General features: G+C 47.7%; 1 protein-coding gene across 1 annotated transcript in view; it reads right to left on the bottom strand.

Annotated features, from left to right (window-relative positions):
• HTRA1 (HtrA serine peptidase 1) overlaps positions 1-8,785 on the bottom strand; it is a gene marked incomplete at its 5' end in the record, with an annotated part of 26,640 nt that extends 17,855 nt beyond the window's left edge. Inside the window, 2 exons of the mRNA XM_008052970.2 lie at positions 6,935-7,139; positions 8,682-8,785. Of these exons, the coding sequence (XP_008051161.2) occupies positions 6,935-7,139; positions 8,682-8,785 (309 nt within the window). The remainder of the gene's footprint in view (positions 1-6,934; positions 7,140-8,681) is intronic.
• Between the last annotated feature and the right edge of the window lie 3,193 nt (positions 8,786-11,978).

The following is an 11,978-nucleotide window of genomic DNA, read 5'->3' as shown; positions in this document are numbered from 1 at the left end:
GAGTGCAATGGCCGCTCCCGGCCACCGCAGCCTCCACCTGCTGGGCTCCGGCGATCCTTCCACCTCAGTCTTACAAGTAGCTGGAACTACAGGCGCGGCTGATTTTTGATTTATTGTAGAGATGAGGTCTCGCCAAGTTGCCCAGGCGGGTCTCGAACCCGAGGGCTCAGGCAATCCACTCACCTTAGCCTCCCAAAGCGTGGGATTACAGGCTGAGCCACCGAGCCCGGCCTCACTCAGTTCTTACAAGCAAATCTACCTCTGGCCACTGTCAGTTCCTCCGGAACAAAGTGTTAATCTTCTGCCACTGGGGATGGCAATTTTTTCTGTGAAGGGCCAGAACGCAAATATTTGTGACTTTGGGGGCCATATGGTCTCCATCCCAACTATTCAGTTCTGCTGGTGCAGAGTGAAGGTAGCCATAGACTCTACCTAAATGAATGGGCATGACGGTGTTTCAAAAAACTTTATTTACAGCAACAGATAAGGGGCCATATTTGGACTACAGGCTGTCTGTGGCCAACCCTAGCCTCTAACACTGTCACACACTCACTAAAGGGTCAATCAACTTATGCTCCCCACCTCAATGAAGAGGACAGGAGATATTGCCAATGGAGCACCTACAGATTCAGTCCCAATGACCTGGGAAGCTTTGTCAGAACCATACATAATAGTCTTAACCCAATTCCCTGAAAAGAGAATGCCAGGGTGAAAAAAGGCATTACCATATTAAGAGAAAAATATAGCCAAAGAATTTCCTTAACAATCAGCTAAGTTCTTGAAATGGGGCCAGAGAACACACAAGGGCTCCGGTTTTGAGAGTTTGGGGAACTGAAGCGTTTCTCATGCCAGAAGGAGCTGCAATCAGAGCAGTAAGGAGCCATGTCCCCACCCGCCTCTGGACAAAGTCTGGCACAGAATAAAAGCCAGCTTCTACTCCACCGTCTGGCCTCACATTCCCTAATGAAATATTTATTCCCACCCCTCTAAAAATGGTAAAAATCAATACAGTAACAGAAGCCACATCACGTCATCAGGGCCTGCGGCGTCCTTCGCAAATGCAATGGTAGCCCTCTGGAGTTCTGGGAGAAAAAGAAGAGAGGCCACAAAAAGACCAGTCTAGGGAGAGTGAGGGGAAAGAATCCAAAATGGAAAAACACAGACACAAAATCAGAGGGGAACTAGGGCAGTGCAATCTGCATTTCAGGCTCCCAGGCGCTTGACGAGGATGAGTGACAGACTCCAGAAGAAGGAAAGCAGTTTGCTCACAGGCTCTGCGTTATCTGACTCACTTTTGGACAAGCTCATGCGACTTAGTCAGCGCTTCTAACAATTAGGTTGCCTGAGGAGAACTGGCATGAGTCACTCAGAGAACCGCCCCACTCCCCTCCCCAGCATCTCCACATCCCTAGGGACTGCCTGGACCCTCCTCATTCTGTTAACTCAGGGCAGATTTGCCATGCACAGGGCCAAATTCTGAGAGAAGACCAGTCTACTCAGTAAGTCCCAGGGCTTATTATACATGAAAGGCCCCAGGTCCCTCGTCCCCCAAGTGACCCAGTTCTGAACTTTATGAAGATCAGGGATGTCAGCCTCCCCACCAGTCAGCAAGCTCAGCAGTAAAAGGACCCTCTGCAAACAAAGCAGTTCCAGCACCCAGAAGTTCACTCTTGGGCCACTTCAAACAAGTCTATGGGTGCCCTCTGGCCCGAAGGTGGCCAGGGACTGGTGCAGGCCTGGAGGAAAGGAAGAAAACCACCTCACAAGCCTCGACAAGCCTGTTTCCAAATATTTACCTGGTTCTTGGCGTCAGGGAAAAGTACCCACAGGAAACCTCACTGCCTCACCAGCGCTTTGAGTTACCAAAGACCACAGACCTCCAAAAGCCTGGGCAAAGCCACACGTCCGTCAAGTTCCAGGCAGTAAGAGGGGGCAGGCAGGGGGCATCTGCAACCAGCCTGCTGTATGATTATCTCCTCATCTGAAAATGGAAAGAAGCTCCATGGCATGAACCCCTGGTGCCTTCCCACTGTCCCATCCCAGCAGCAGTGGTCTTGCTTCCTTTGGAGCAGACGGCTCTGCAAGTCCCACTCGGGACATGGTCACCGAGTACCTCCTACCTGACAATCGAAAGAGCCAGATGTGCCCCTCTCAGTATGCATGCAAATGACTAAGACAGTATAAGTTGTGATAAAGAGATGAGGAGAGGGGAAAAGTGTGACATGCAGTCACCTCTGGGGTTACGTGTCCCCAGAGTGAGAGGGCAGGGATGAGGGAATTGAGGCACGGGGCGCTGTCTCGTGTAGCGTGTCAGGGAGGGGTTCTGAGACAGAATGTCCTGGGCGTCTTGAAGGACAGGAAGGTCAGCTGTGTGGGGAGCTGGAGAAAGACACCCCAGGGAAGGGAATGGCCAAGGCCCCAGGGAACAGCCCCAGCTTGCGGGAGGCCAGAGGAGGGGTGACGGAACAGTGTGGGTGAGGGGCAGAGGGAGGGGGGCAGGTGTGGAGGGAGTGGGGCACCCAATCAGGGCAGGCCTTCAAGGCCTGTTAAGGAGTTAAGACCTCTGTATAAGAACAGTAGGAAATCTAGCCGGGCTCAGTGGCTCAGGCTGTAATCCCGCGCCTTTGGGAGGCTGAGGTGAATGGATTGCCTGAGCCCGCGGGTTCAAGACCCGCCTGGGCAGCGAGACCTCATCTCTACAATAAATCAAAAATCAGCCAGGCATGGTAGCGCGCGCCTGTAGTTCCTGCTACTCGAAGGCTGAGGCGGAAGGATCGCCGGAGCCCAGCAGGTCGAGGCTGCGGTGGCCGGGAGCGGCCACTGCACTCCAGTCTGGGCGACAGAGTGAAACTCCAACTTAAAAAAAAAAAAAAGAACAGTGGGAAATCTATAAAGGGCTCTCTAGAAGATGGCAGGGACACGATCTGAAAGATGCTTTTCTTCAAGTTTCCTAAACAGCACAGCTGGAAAAACAGCTGGGAAAAAAGTTGCTTTCCCCTCCCACCTTCTTCACTACATCCCAGTATTTCTACCCTGTACTCAGGCCTAGAGAAAACAAATAGTTCTCTCTCTCTCTTTTTTTTTTTAATTGAGAAAGTAGGATTTATTGAGAGGACAGAAAAGCTCCCAGTGGGAGGCGACCCAAAGGGGTTGCCCAGGTTCTCTTTTTGCTTTTCTCTTTCCTCTGCCCCACCCACCCCAAATCGCTCAGGAACAAACTGCATGGGCAAAATGCTGCAGTTGGATAAAAGTTTAAAATATCCTGCACACAGCCACCAGTTTGTGTTAAACACATTTGGAAACAGTTTGTATCTGAAGCTGAACTAGTTTGCCCTCAAAGCTGCTTTCTATTAACATGTTTACATGTACACTGTCCCAACTTTCTGCAGCTGGCATTCCCTCCCCAGACCCAGGCTGGTCCCCGTTGTGGGTCCCAAAGGAAAGGGGGGTTTCAGATTTGGACAGAAGCACAGAAGGGAATGTCTGGTTAGGTTGGGGGACACAGGCCTGCACGGGGACAACCTCTCTCCATCAACAGAGCAGGGAGGCTTCTCCCTGAGCCTTCTCCCAAAAGCTCGTTCAGGTCTCAAAACTCAGCAAAGTAAGTGCACATGTGTCTGCTCAGCAGTGAGAAGCAAAAGAGTCCATTGGTCACAAGCCCAGAAACATCTCTGGCAACTTCAGGCCACTGGAGATATGAGGGGAGCTCCAAGAATCAGCAGATAGACTGGGCTTGGAAAGTGCGAGAACTCAGGCGATGCTGGGGCCTCCACAGTAGGGCCGCAGCAGCTTCACCCACAGTAGTCTTTCTGTGGGTGACATCCAGCTGCAGTGTGCAATTCCAAGGGGAGCCTCTGCTTGCCCTAACTGGGACTTGTGTTCACTCCTCTGCCAGTGGCCCCACCAATGGGGGAAAAGCAGATCCCCAAAGGAAATGCTGGCTGCTGCTTCCGGAAAAGTGGGTAGTTGGATGTCAAGTGGACAATGACAACAGACATCTGCAGTAACTTCTATTTCATTGAAAGTGTCGAGAATACCATGTTCTAGAAAGACAACAGCAGTGTTAGTCATGGAGAACCCTCCATGAAATCATGATGCAAAATCATGATGCTGGAGGGAAACTAGGTCCAGATTATGAGCCACCAAGTTAGTCCCTTGGCCCATGGACCAGTGGGCAATCTCACCCGTTTCATCACATTATTCTTAAGTGGCCCTGGGGAGGCTGGGCCAGAGTCTCCCATGACAAGACGTCATGTAGCATAATTTTTGTTTCTCAAGCCCAGCTTTGGTTGGTTCTGTTCTGCCTTCTCTGGGTTTTTCCAATCTGTTTATTCCTTTTGCTTGTCCCTAAGATGACAAGGCAAGCTCATACCCCAGTCACTACCTAGCACATGTTTATTAAATCATGCACTGTGGGGTGAATTAGTGCTTCCATTCGTCCTGGGTGGCAACCTCCTTCCAAACTGAGCCTCATTACAAGACAGAGTCTCCCCCCAGATAACCTGTCATCATATCAAAGGAACAAAAGAGAAAGAGCTGGAAGAGATGCTTTTGCTCTCCCTACTTCCAACTACTATCAGCAAAAAAAAAAAAAAAAATCAGTTTACTCAGTGGAAACCAGTCTTTTGTGTGGGTGTCTGCAATTTAATATCCTTTCATTTCCTATTCCATTTTGAAAAGCCACATCAGTTCAATTTTAAATTTCCAAGCACCCTTTTTTTGGTTTGAAACACATGTTAAACAGCACGCTGCTGGCTGGACTAGCTAGACTCCCAGGGACAGCAAGCCAGGTCAGAAACACTCAGCAAAGCCTGTCTATTGAGATCTTTCTCATCTTGCCTGGACATGCCAGGGATGACACGAGGAGACAGTCTCCACCTTGGCTCAAAATCGAGAAAGAATATCCCCCGTCCAGAAGCAGACGCACGGTATGCGCCCACACATTCCAAACATAAAATTACTCAGTGGGGGCAGCATCCAGGCCAGCGCCCTGCCTGCACACAGCCCACGCCCCCGCTGCTGGCTGCCTTCCGGGGCTCCATGGCCCCACGTGTGGCCACAGGCTGTGCTATTCTGGCCAGCCTTCTTCCGGTGAGACTACCACATCCTGGACACCTTTCTCGCAGTATGTTCCTAAACAGGGATGAGCCCGCCTTCGCCACGGGCTGTTTAAGGTCAAGCTATCCCACCATACCACAAGACCAGCCTCCACCCCTCCAGTGATGGTCACAGGTTTGGGCACTTGGAGAGCAGTAGCTTTCCTGGCTTAGGAGACCAGAGTAATAAGGTGTCACCGTGTGGCCTCGGACAGGTTGCCAGAGTTCTGTGAGCTCCTGTTTCTTCCTCTATATAAAATGAGGACATTGCAGCTATCTTGAAGATTAGGTGATTAGATGAAGACAGAGCCTGGATCTAAGATCTTGTGATCAACAAACAACATTGTGAAAGGTTCCTTGTTGCTAGAAATTCCACAGTGACCTAATAGAAACAACACACAACTGCAACCTCACGGCCAGTTACACACACCAGGCACAGAGCCTGCTTCTACCCGAAGCCTTTTCAGCTGTGCCTGGTTACACAGCCACAGAGAGGGTACGGGAACTTCACGGAGCAAAGTGTGTTAGCCAGAGGTTTTCTGAAAGACTGGCTGTGAGGAAGGCTGGCCTGGGTAGCAACTTAGTGCTATTTGAAAAAAAAATTTTTAAAGAAGAAAATACAGAAACCTATTGCTCAAACAACACACGTTCGGTATTTCCAGAAGGAAATGTGCCTTGTGTGTCCCTTGAACAGCACAAACAGCCCGTGTAATTCCTCACTTGTATAACCTCACAGCCCACACCCAAGTAAAGTGATGGAAACGGAGAGCTGGACAAGAAGACCCCTCCTGACTCAGTCTCTGGTCTTTTCTGTGGCCAGCGACAGGATGCCAACCTACCCTGATTCTTCCCTACATCTGAAGTCTAGAAAATAATAAGATGTGAAGAAACTAGAAAACACAATTTCGTTGCACATGCCACACAGCAAACAAAACCTCCATAACTACATACCAACAAGTGAGTATTTTAGATGAGCCAATAAAAACTGAATTTCGTTCTCGGCATGAAGACTTTTCTAAGCAAATGAACAGAGCAAAATGATTGCAAAGAGGATATTTAAATAGAAAGCATTTTCAAATAACTACAGCATCTCCCAAACTGTGCTTTGTCTCAGTTCTGCCCCTCCCATATGCCCCAACATTTGTATAACTCAGGTCATTATAATTTGGGCAAATAGTGCAGAGTTGACACCCTTTTATAGGAGAGCCACGTGCATATTAGCATATTAAAGGCTCTGAGAAATTCTGTAAAGAAGAAATCCATCCAGTCTGTTTTAATTCAAGGTTTGCAAAACTTGTTAAGTATGGAACATTTTTAAAAACACATCTGGTAGCCCTGCAAAACCCCGATTTGGGAGATCAGTTTTGTTTTCAAAGCCAGTGTTTACATGTTAAGGATGGTTCGTTCTAAAATTCACTAAATTCTATATATATTGTGAACACCTGGCATACCTGTGAAGGATGAATAAGAATCTATAACAACCATTGTCTCAGGATCAGGAATGAGAGAGAGACTCAATTTTCATTACTGACTTACTAATTTCTTTACAAACATTTTGCTTCCTTTTATAAACATTTAAAACACTACTTTAAAAACTCTAATCTGACAGCCAGCTTCTTACAGAAACATCCCTGAGCCCTTTCCCCTCCCCTAATGCCAGGCCGCACTCAGCATCTCCTCAGGGTCCTCCTTCGACTGGTTCAGACTGGCTTTCATGCTCCCTGAGTATCTCATGAAATCAAAGGGCTCTGAAGCCTTTGCCAAGTTTTTGTCTAGGGCATCTGAGAACTCTGCTTTGCAGGCAAGAACACACTCAGCTGGCCTAGAAGATCACTCACCTGGTGGTCAATTTTGATTAGTGCAATGTCTGCTTTCTCATCCACATCCTTGATTTTAGCTTCGTAAGTGGCACCATTCTTCAGCTCGACTTTGACCCGATGCTTGTTGGTTACCACATGGGCATTTGTCACAATCAGTCCATCTTCTGACACAATAAACCCAGAGCCGCTAGCCACTGGCACTTCTCGTTTAGAAAAAGGAAGCCTGGAGCCCAAAGGATACATTTAAGCCTGAAACACCTTCAGACAGACGCTTCAACACATTGAGAAACTGGTTCTACAGCAGCAACACACACCTAGCAATAGTTACTTTACATGTTGGCTTTAACATTAAAAAATCTAAACATCATGCCACATTTTGCATGCATCAAAAAATTCACTTAGCCGGGCTCGGTGGCTCAGCCTGTAATCCCGCGCCTTTGGGAGGCTGAGGTGAGTGGATTGCCTGATACCGCGGGTTCAAGACCTTCCTGGGCAGCGAGACCTCATCTCTACAATAAATCAAAAATCAGCCAGGCGTGGTAGCACATGCCTGTAATTCAGCTACTTGGAAGGCTGAGGCGGAAGGATCGCTGGAGCCCAGCAGGTCAAGGCTGCGGTGGCCGGGAGCAGCCACCGCACTCCAGTCTGGGCGACAGAGTGAGACTCCAACTCAAAAAAAAAAAAAATTCCACTTAGAAAATATTCTTAGGGAATCGCTTCAGAACTAGAGGTTCTTAAAACATCTAGAAGGACCAAGAATGTAGATTTCAAATGTTCTTTGCAGCAACTAGGACAGAATTGGAGACCATCATCCTAAGTGAAATAATGCAGGAAGGGAAAACCAAATACTGCACATTCTCACTTATAAGTGGGAGCTAAGCTAAGGGTTTGCAAAGGCAGATAGAATGGTATACCAGACACTGGAGACTCAGAAGGGGGAGAGCCGGAAGGGGGGAGGGATGAAAAACCACCTATAGGGTACAACGTGCACTAGCGGGGGTGAAAGGTATACAGTGCACTACACAATGCATCCATGTAACCAAAAACCATTTCCCAAAGCACAAAACAAAAAATAGAATGTAACAATGCTATAAGAAAGGGATTGACAGTAGCGGGATACTGCCAGAGTAGGGCTGGAGGGGATACAGTGTCAAAAAGGGTAATTGAACCAGGCAAAAGGGAGGCCCAAACGTTACCTGTACGATGACCACTTGTATACCTAATCCTGAATTGTACCCTACATCCTTAAAATAAAATTTAAATTTTTTTTAAAAATAGAATGTAGCCGGGCTCGGTGGCTCAGCCTGTAATCCCGCGCCTTTGGGAGGCTGAGGTGAGTGGATTGCCTGAGCCCGCGGGTTCGAGACCCGCCTGGGCAGCGAGACCTCATCTCTACAATAAATCAAAAAATCAGCCGGGCGTGGTAGCGCATGCCTGTAATTCCGGCTACTTGGAAGGCTGAGGCGGAAGGATCGCCAGAGCCCAGCAGGTCGAGGCTGCGGTGGCCGGAAGCGGCCACTGCACTCCAGTCTGGGTGACAGAGTGAGACTTCCACTCAAAAAAAAAAAAAAAAAAAAAATAGAATGTAGATTTCTATAGCCAAATGGGAAAATATTCTAGGGAGAAACACTTATCTTAATATAGGAATATATTCAGTGACACTTGGACACTTTAATGTTTCTCAAAAATAGCTCTGATGTGTTGCTCATGGCGGCATTTATTGGCGAAAGTTTCAGAGGTTATAGAAAAACAAGGTTCTCTTTACTTGCGAAACAATTCAATATGGACCACCGCAGGAGCAATCTTCTCCACCACGTCAGCAATAAAGTTATATTTATGGCGCAAACTGTTGGGATCTTCCTGCCCTGAAAACAAAAGCAAAGAAAAGATAGTTAACAATAATGGACTTTATGCTGTGTTCACCTGGGGGAAGATATGGACCAGAGGGAGCCTAAATACACGCTCAGTCTTTGGAATTCTGAAGGAGGGGTGAGCACAATTCCACCACCTCTCCATCAGCTGCAGAAGTCCTTCCAGCTCTCGAAGAAGCTACCACTCAGGTAAGGCAGCAAAATCTATTTACGGCAACCTCTTAGCTCAAGCTCTTTCCTCTCAATAGTTTCACCACAAAAACGTTGAGCCAGAGGCATCAGTAAATGCCTCAACCTCCCACCAGCCTTTCCAAAAAGCTGGTCACCCAAAGGTCCCTTTAACATGACTTCATCCTCTGCCTGCGTCCCTTCCCCAGCTACTAGGACCACTAAGAAGCAACACTCCTGAGCACAATGCCAGGATCACCAGGATGGAGAGGGCTGACATTGCTTTTGAGAGGCCCATTAGACGTGTAGATTTGAGACTATCATGAAAAACATAAAGCAAAGGTGTAACTCCTGTCCTTCTGGCTAACACAAGTCAAGCAGAGGCCACCACAGAAAACTGTCCCCAGAGCAGTTCACATGCCTTAACCATTCACATCAACTCTGCCTGAGAGATCCTAGGCCAAAAGACACAAGAGATGCCTTGATACTCTTGGCAGGAAAAAAGGGAAGAATCAAACGATCGTAATGCTCTGCTGAAATATCTACAATCATGGGCTGCCCGACGACGTTTCAGTCAACGACGGACCACAATATCATTATTTTTACTGCACCTGATCTATGTTTAGAGATGTTTAGACACACAAATACTCACCATGGTGTTACATGCGGTTACGGTTGCCTACAGTATTCAGCATAGTCACCTGCTGTACAGGTTACAGCCTAGGAGCAATAGGCTATATCATGTGGCCTAGATGTATATAGTAGGCTACACCACCTAGGTTTCCGTAAGTTTACTTTATGATGTTTACACAACAATGAAATCACCCCAGGATGCATTTCTCAGAATATGTCCCTGTCATCAAGGGAATGTTTGACTGTACCCTAGAATGAGTGGCCTCCCATGTGGTGAGTCTTTTCAAAGCTACTTTCAGACCAAGCCATGACACATCCCCTTGGGGGCACTCTCACCCAGCAAGGCAAAAAGTGAGTTTCCGCTAACCTGATGCACAAGCCCGAGGCGTCTAATTCGGAAATGGGTTGCTGGAGACTCCGGGTCCCAGGCTCCCCACTTTGGTGGCACGGGGGGTGGCAGAGGCAGCGTGACCCTGAGAGTGAAGCCTGAGCTGGCTACTGCAGCCCCATATCCATGCCACCTGCTGCCACCTCTCACCAGTCTCTGCTAAAGCAGGCTAGAGGGTTCCAGGCTGGTATGCAGCTAAGAGCTACACACCCCTTCCCTCCCCCTCAGGCTGGCTCAGCGCAGGACAAATGGGCTCCAGGAACCAGGGTGCTCTGCCAACTGCTCGCTACAAATCGACAGGAAGCATTTGGAAACTTTCATAGCAATTTCACACTGTAATCTTATGCCTATTGCTTTAATAACATAAAAATTGAGGGTTGTACTTTATGTCTTGCATTTTGTAGGTGTGTATTTTGTGTCTCATTTACCAAAGGGCCTGTGTGCCTGCTTCCAATCCACACGCATACATTAACACACACACACACACACACACACACACACACACACACATGCAGAGATGTGCATCCACACAAACACATGCACCTACCCACCATGCATACACAATCATATTCTCTCACACTCATGAGCATGAACACACATACACACAAAAGCATACCCACACACTCACACATGGACTCTCACATAAGTACCCACTCACAAACACATACTTCCACACACATACATACTCATAGATGTGCACATATACACACTAACACACATACACACTCACACACATAAACTCACAAATACACACACACACACATACACACACCTCTCACCACTAAGGAAGCAGCCATTCCCCAGGCTTAGGCTGTGAGTAAAAGCTATGAGACTTCCCAGCTCGCTTGTGATCCAGCACAGCTGCACCCACGGGCTCTCCCAGTGGCACTGGAGTATCTGTAGATTGGTCCCTCAGTCCCTGCCTCACTGTGCCACCAGAGACTGTAGTAACCCAACTCAATACCACGAGGCATAGGGACATCTGGAGGACCCCTGCCTCTCCCAAGCTTTCCTTCCCAGAAATGAGAGGGCATCTATGAACAAAGGGCCCCTCTCTGCTCTGGCTCCTGAGCTCTGAGCAGCTTTATTTAAAGGCTGGAATCTCAGCTCTTTTTGGATAGCATGATTTTCTAAGGCACAGAAAAAGATGTGCAACGAGGGAAAAAAACTGATTGAGTATATTTATGATAGCATCACTTTATTATTTTTGCTTCAAAATCCTTTCACATTTTTTTATTTATTAATTTTTTTACCATCCTGTAAAATAAGAAAATCAGGTTTCATTCCCATATTATATTTGGGAAAACTGGGACTCACAGACTTTAAGTGACTTCTCCATGGACACTAAATTTTCTTAATAGAGAGTATAAATAACAAGTAAATTTGGGCAAGCCCTCCCAACCCCACAATTTCACCAAATCTCCTACTTTTCCATTTCGATACTGGCCCTGTACAGTTCTGCTCCCCTCCCAGGTTTCCAGGTATTTGCAATAATTAGTACTTGGTGTGTCTCCCGAGAACTCCAAGGCGAGATGTAAATAAGGGAATGGGGGCGTTCCTTCCAAACACAGAGCCTGGCAAGCATCACCCAGAGACAACTGTAAACAAACGCATCTGGGCCTCCTTGGACCAGCCTCCTGGGGAAAGGCCAAGAGAAGGTTTAACTCCGGCCAGGCCAACAACCCCAGAGAGCATGGTGTTTCAGAGACTCTCCCAAGAAGGACGATTTCTAGTGTCTTGCCACTAAGGATCATTAACTCACTTCCTCTTTCCAGCTTCCTTAATTAGATGTGGGAAAATTTACCCACATCAGGGGTGAAAAGGAACAGGTTTTTTCCAGCTAAAATGAGAAGCAGCTGCCTTCTCACACAGACTAGAGAAAGCGGTTACAGGGTCTACCCACCAAGAAAGCAACATGGAGATCAGGGAAGATCTGGCCTGGGCACTAGAAAGCCTGGTTTCATCCTCAGTATACTGAGTGGCCTCCACTTTCTCCCCTGTA

The sequence above is a fragment of the Carlito syrichta genome, unplaced genomic scaffold (genome assembly GCF_000164805.1).
Source record: "Carlito syrichta isolate Samal-C Ts95f unplaced genomic scaffold, Tarsius_syrichta-2.0.1 Scaffold287741, whole genome shotgun sequence".
NCBI classification, from domain to species: Eukaryota; Metazoa; Chordata; class Mammalia; order Primates; family Tarsiidae; genus Carlito; species Carlito syrichta.
This window is presented reverse-complemented; position numbering and strand designations above follow the sequence as displayed.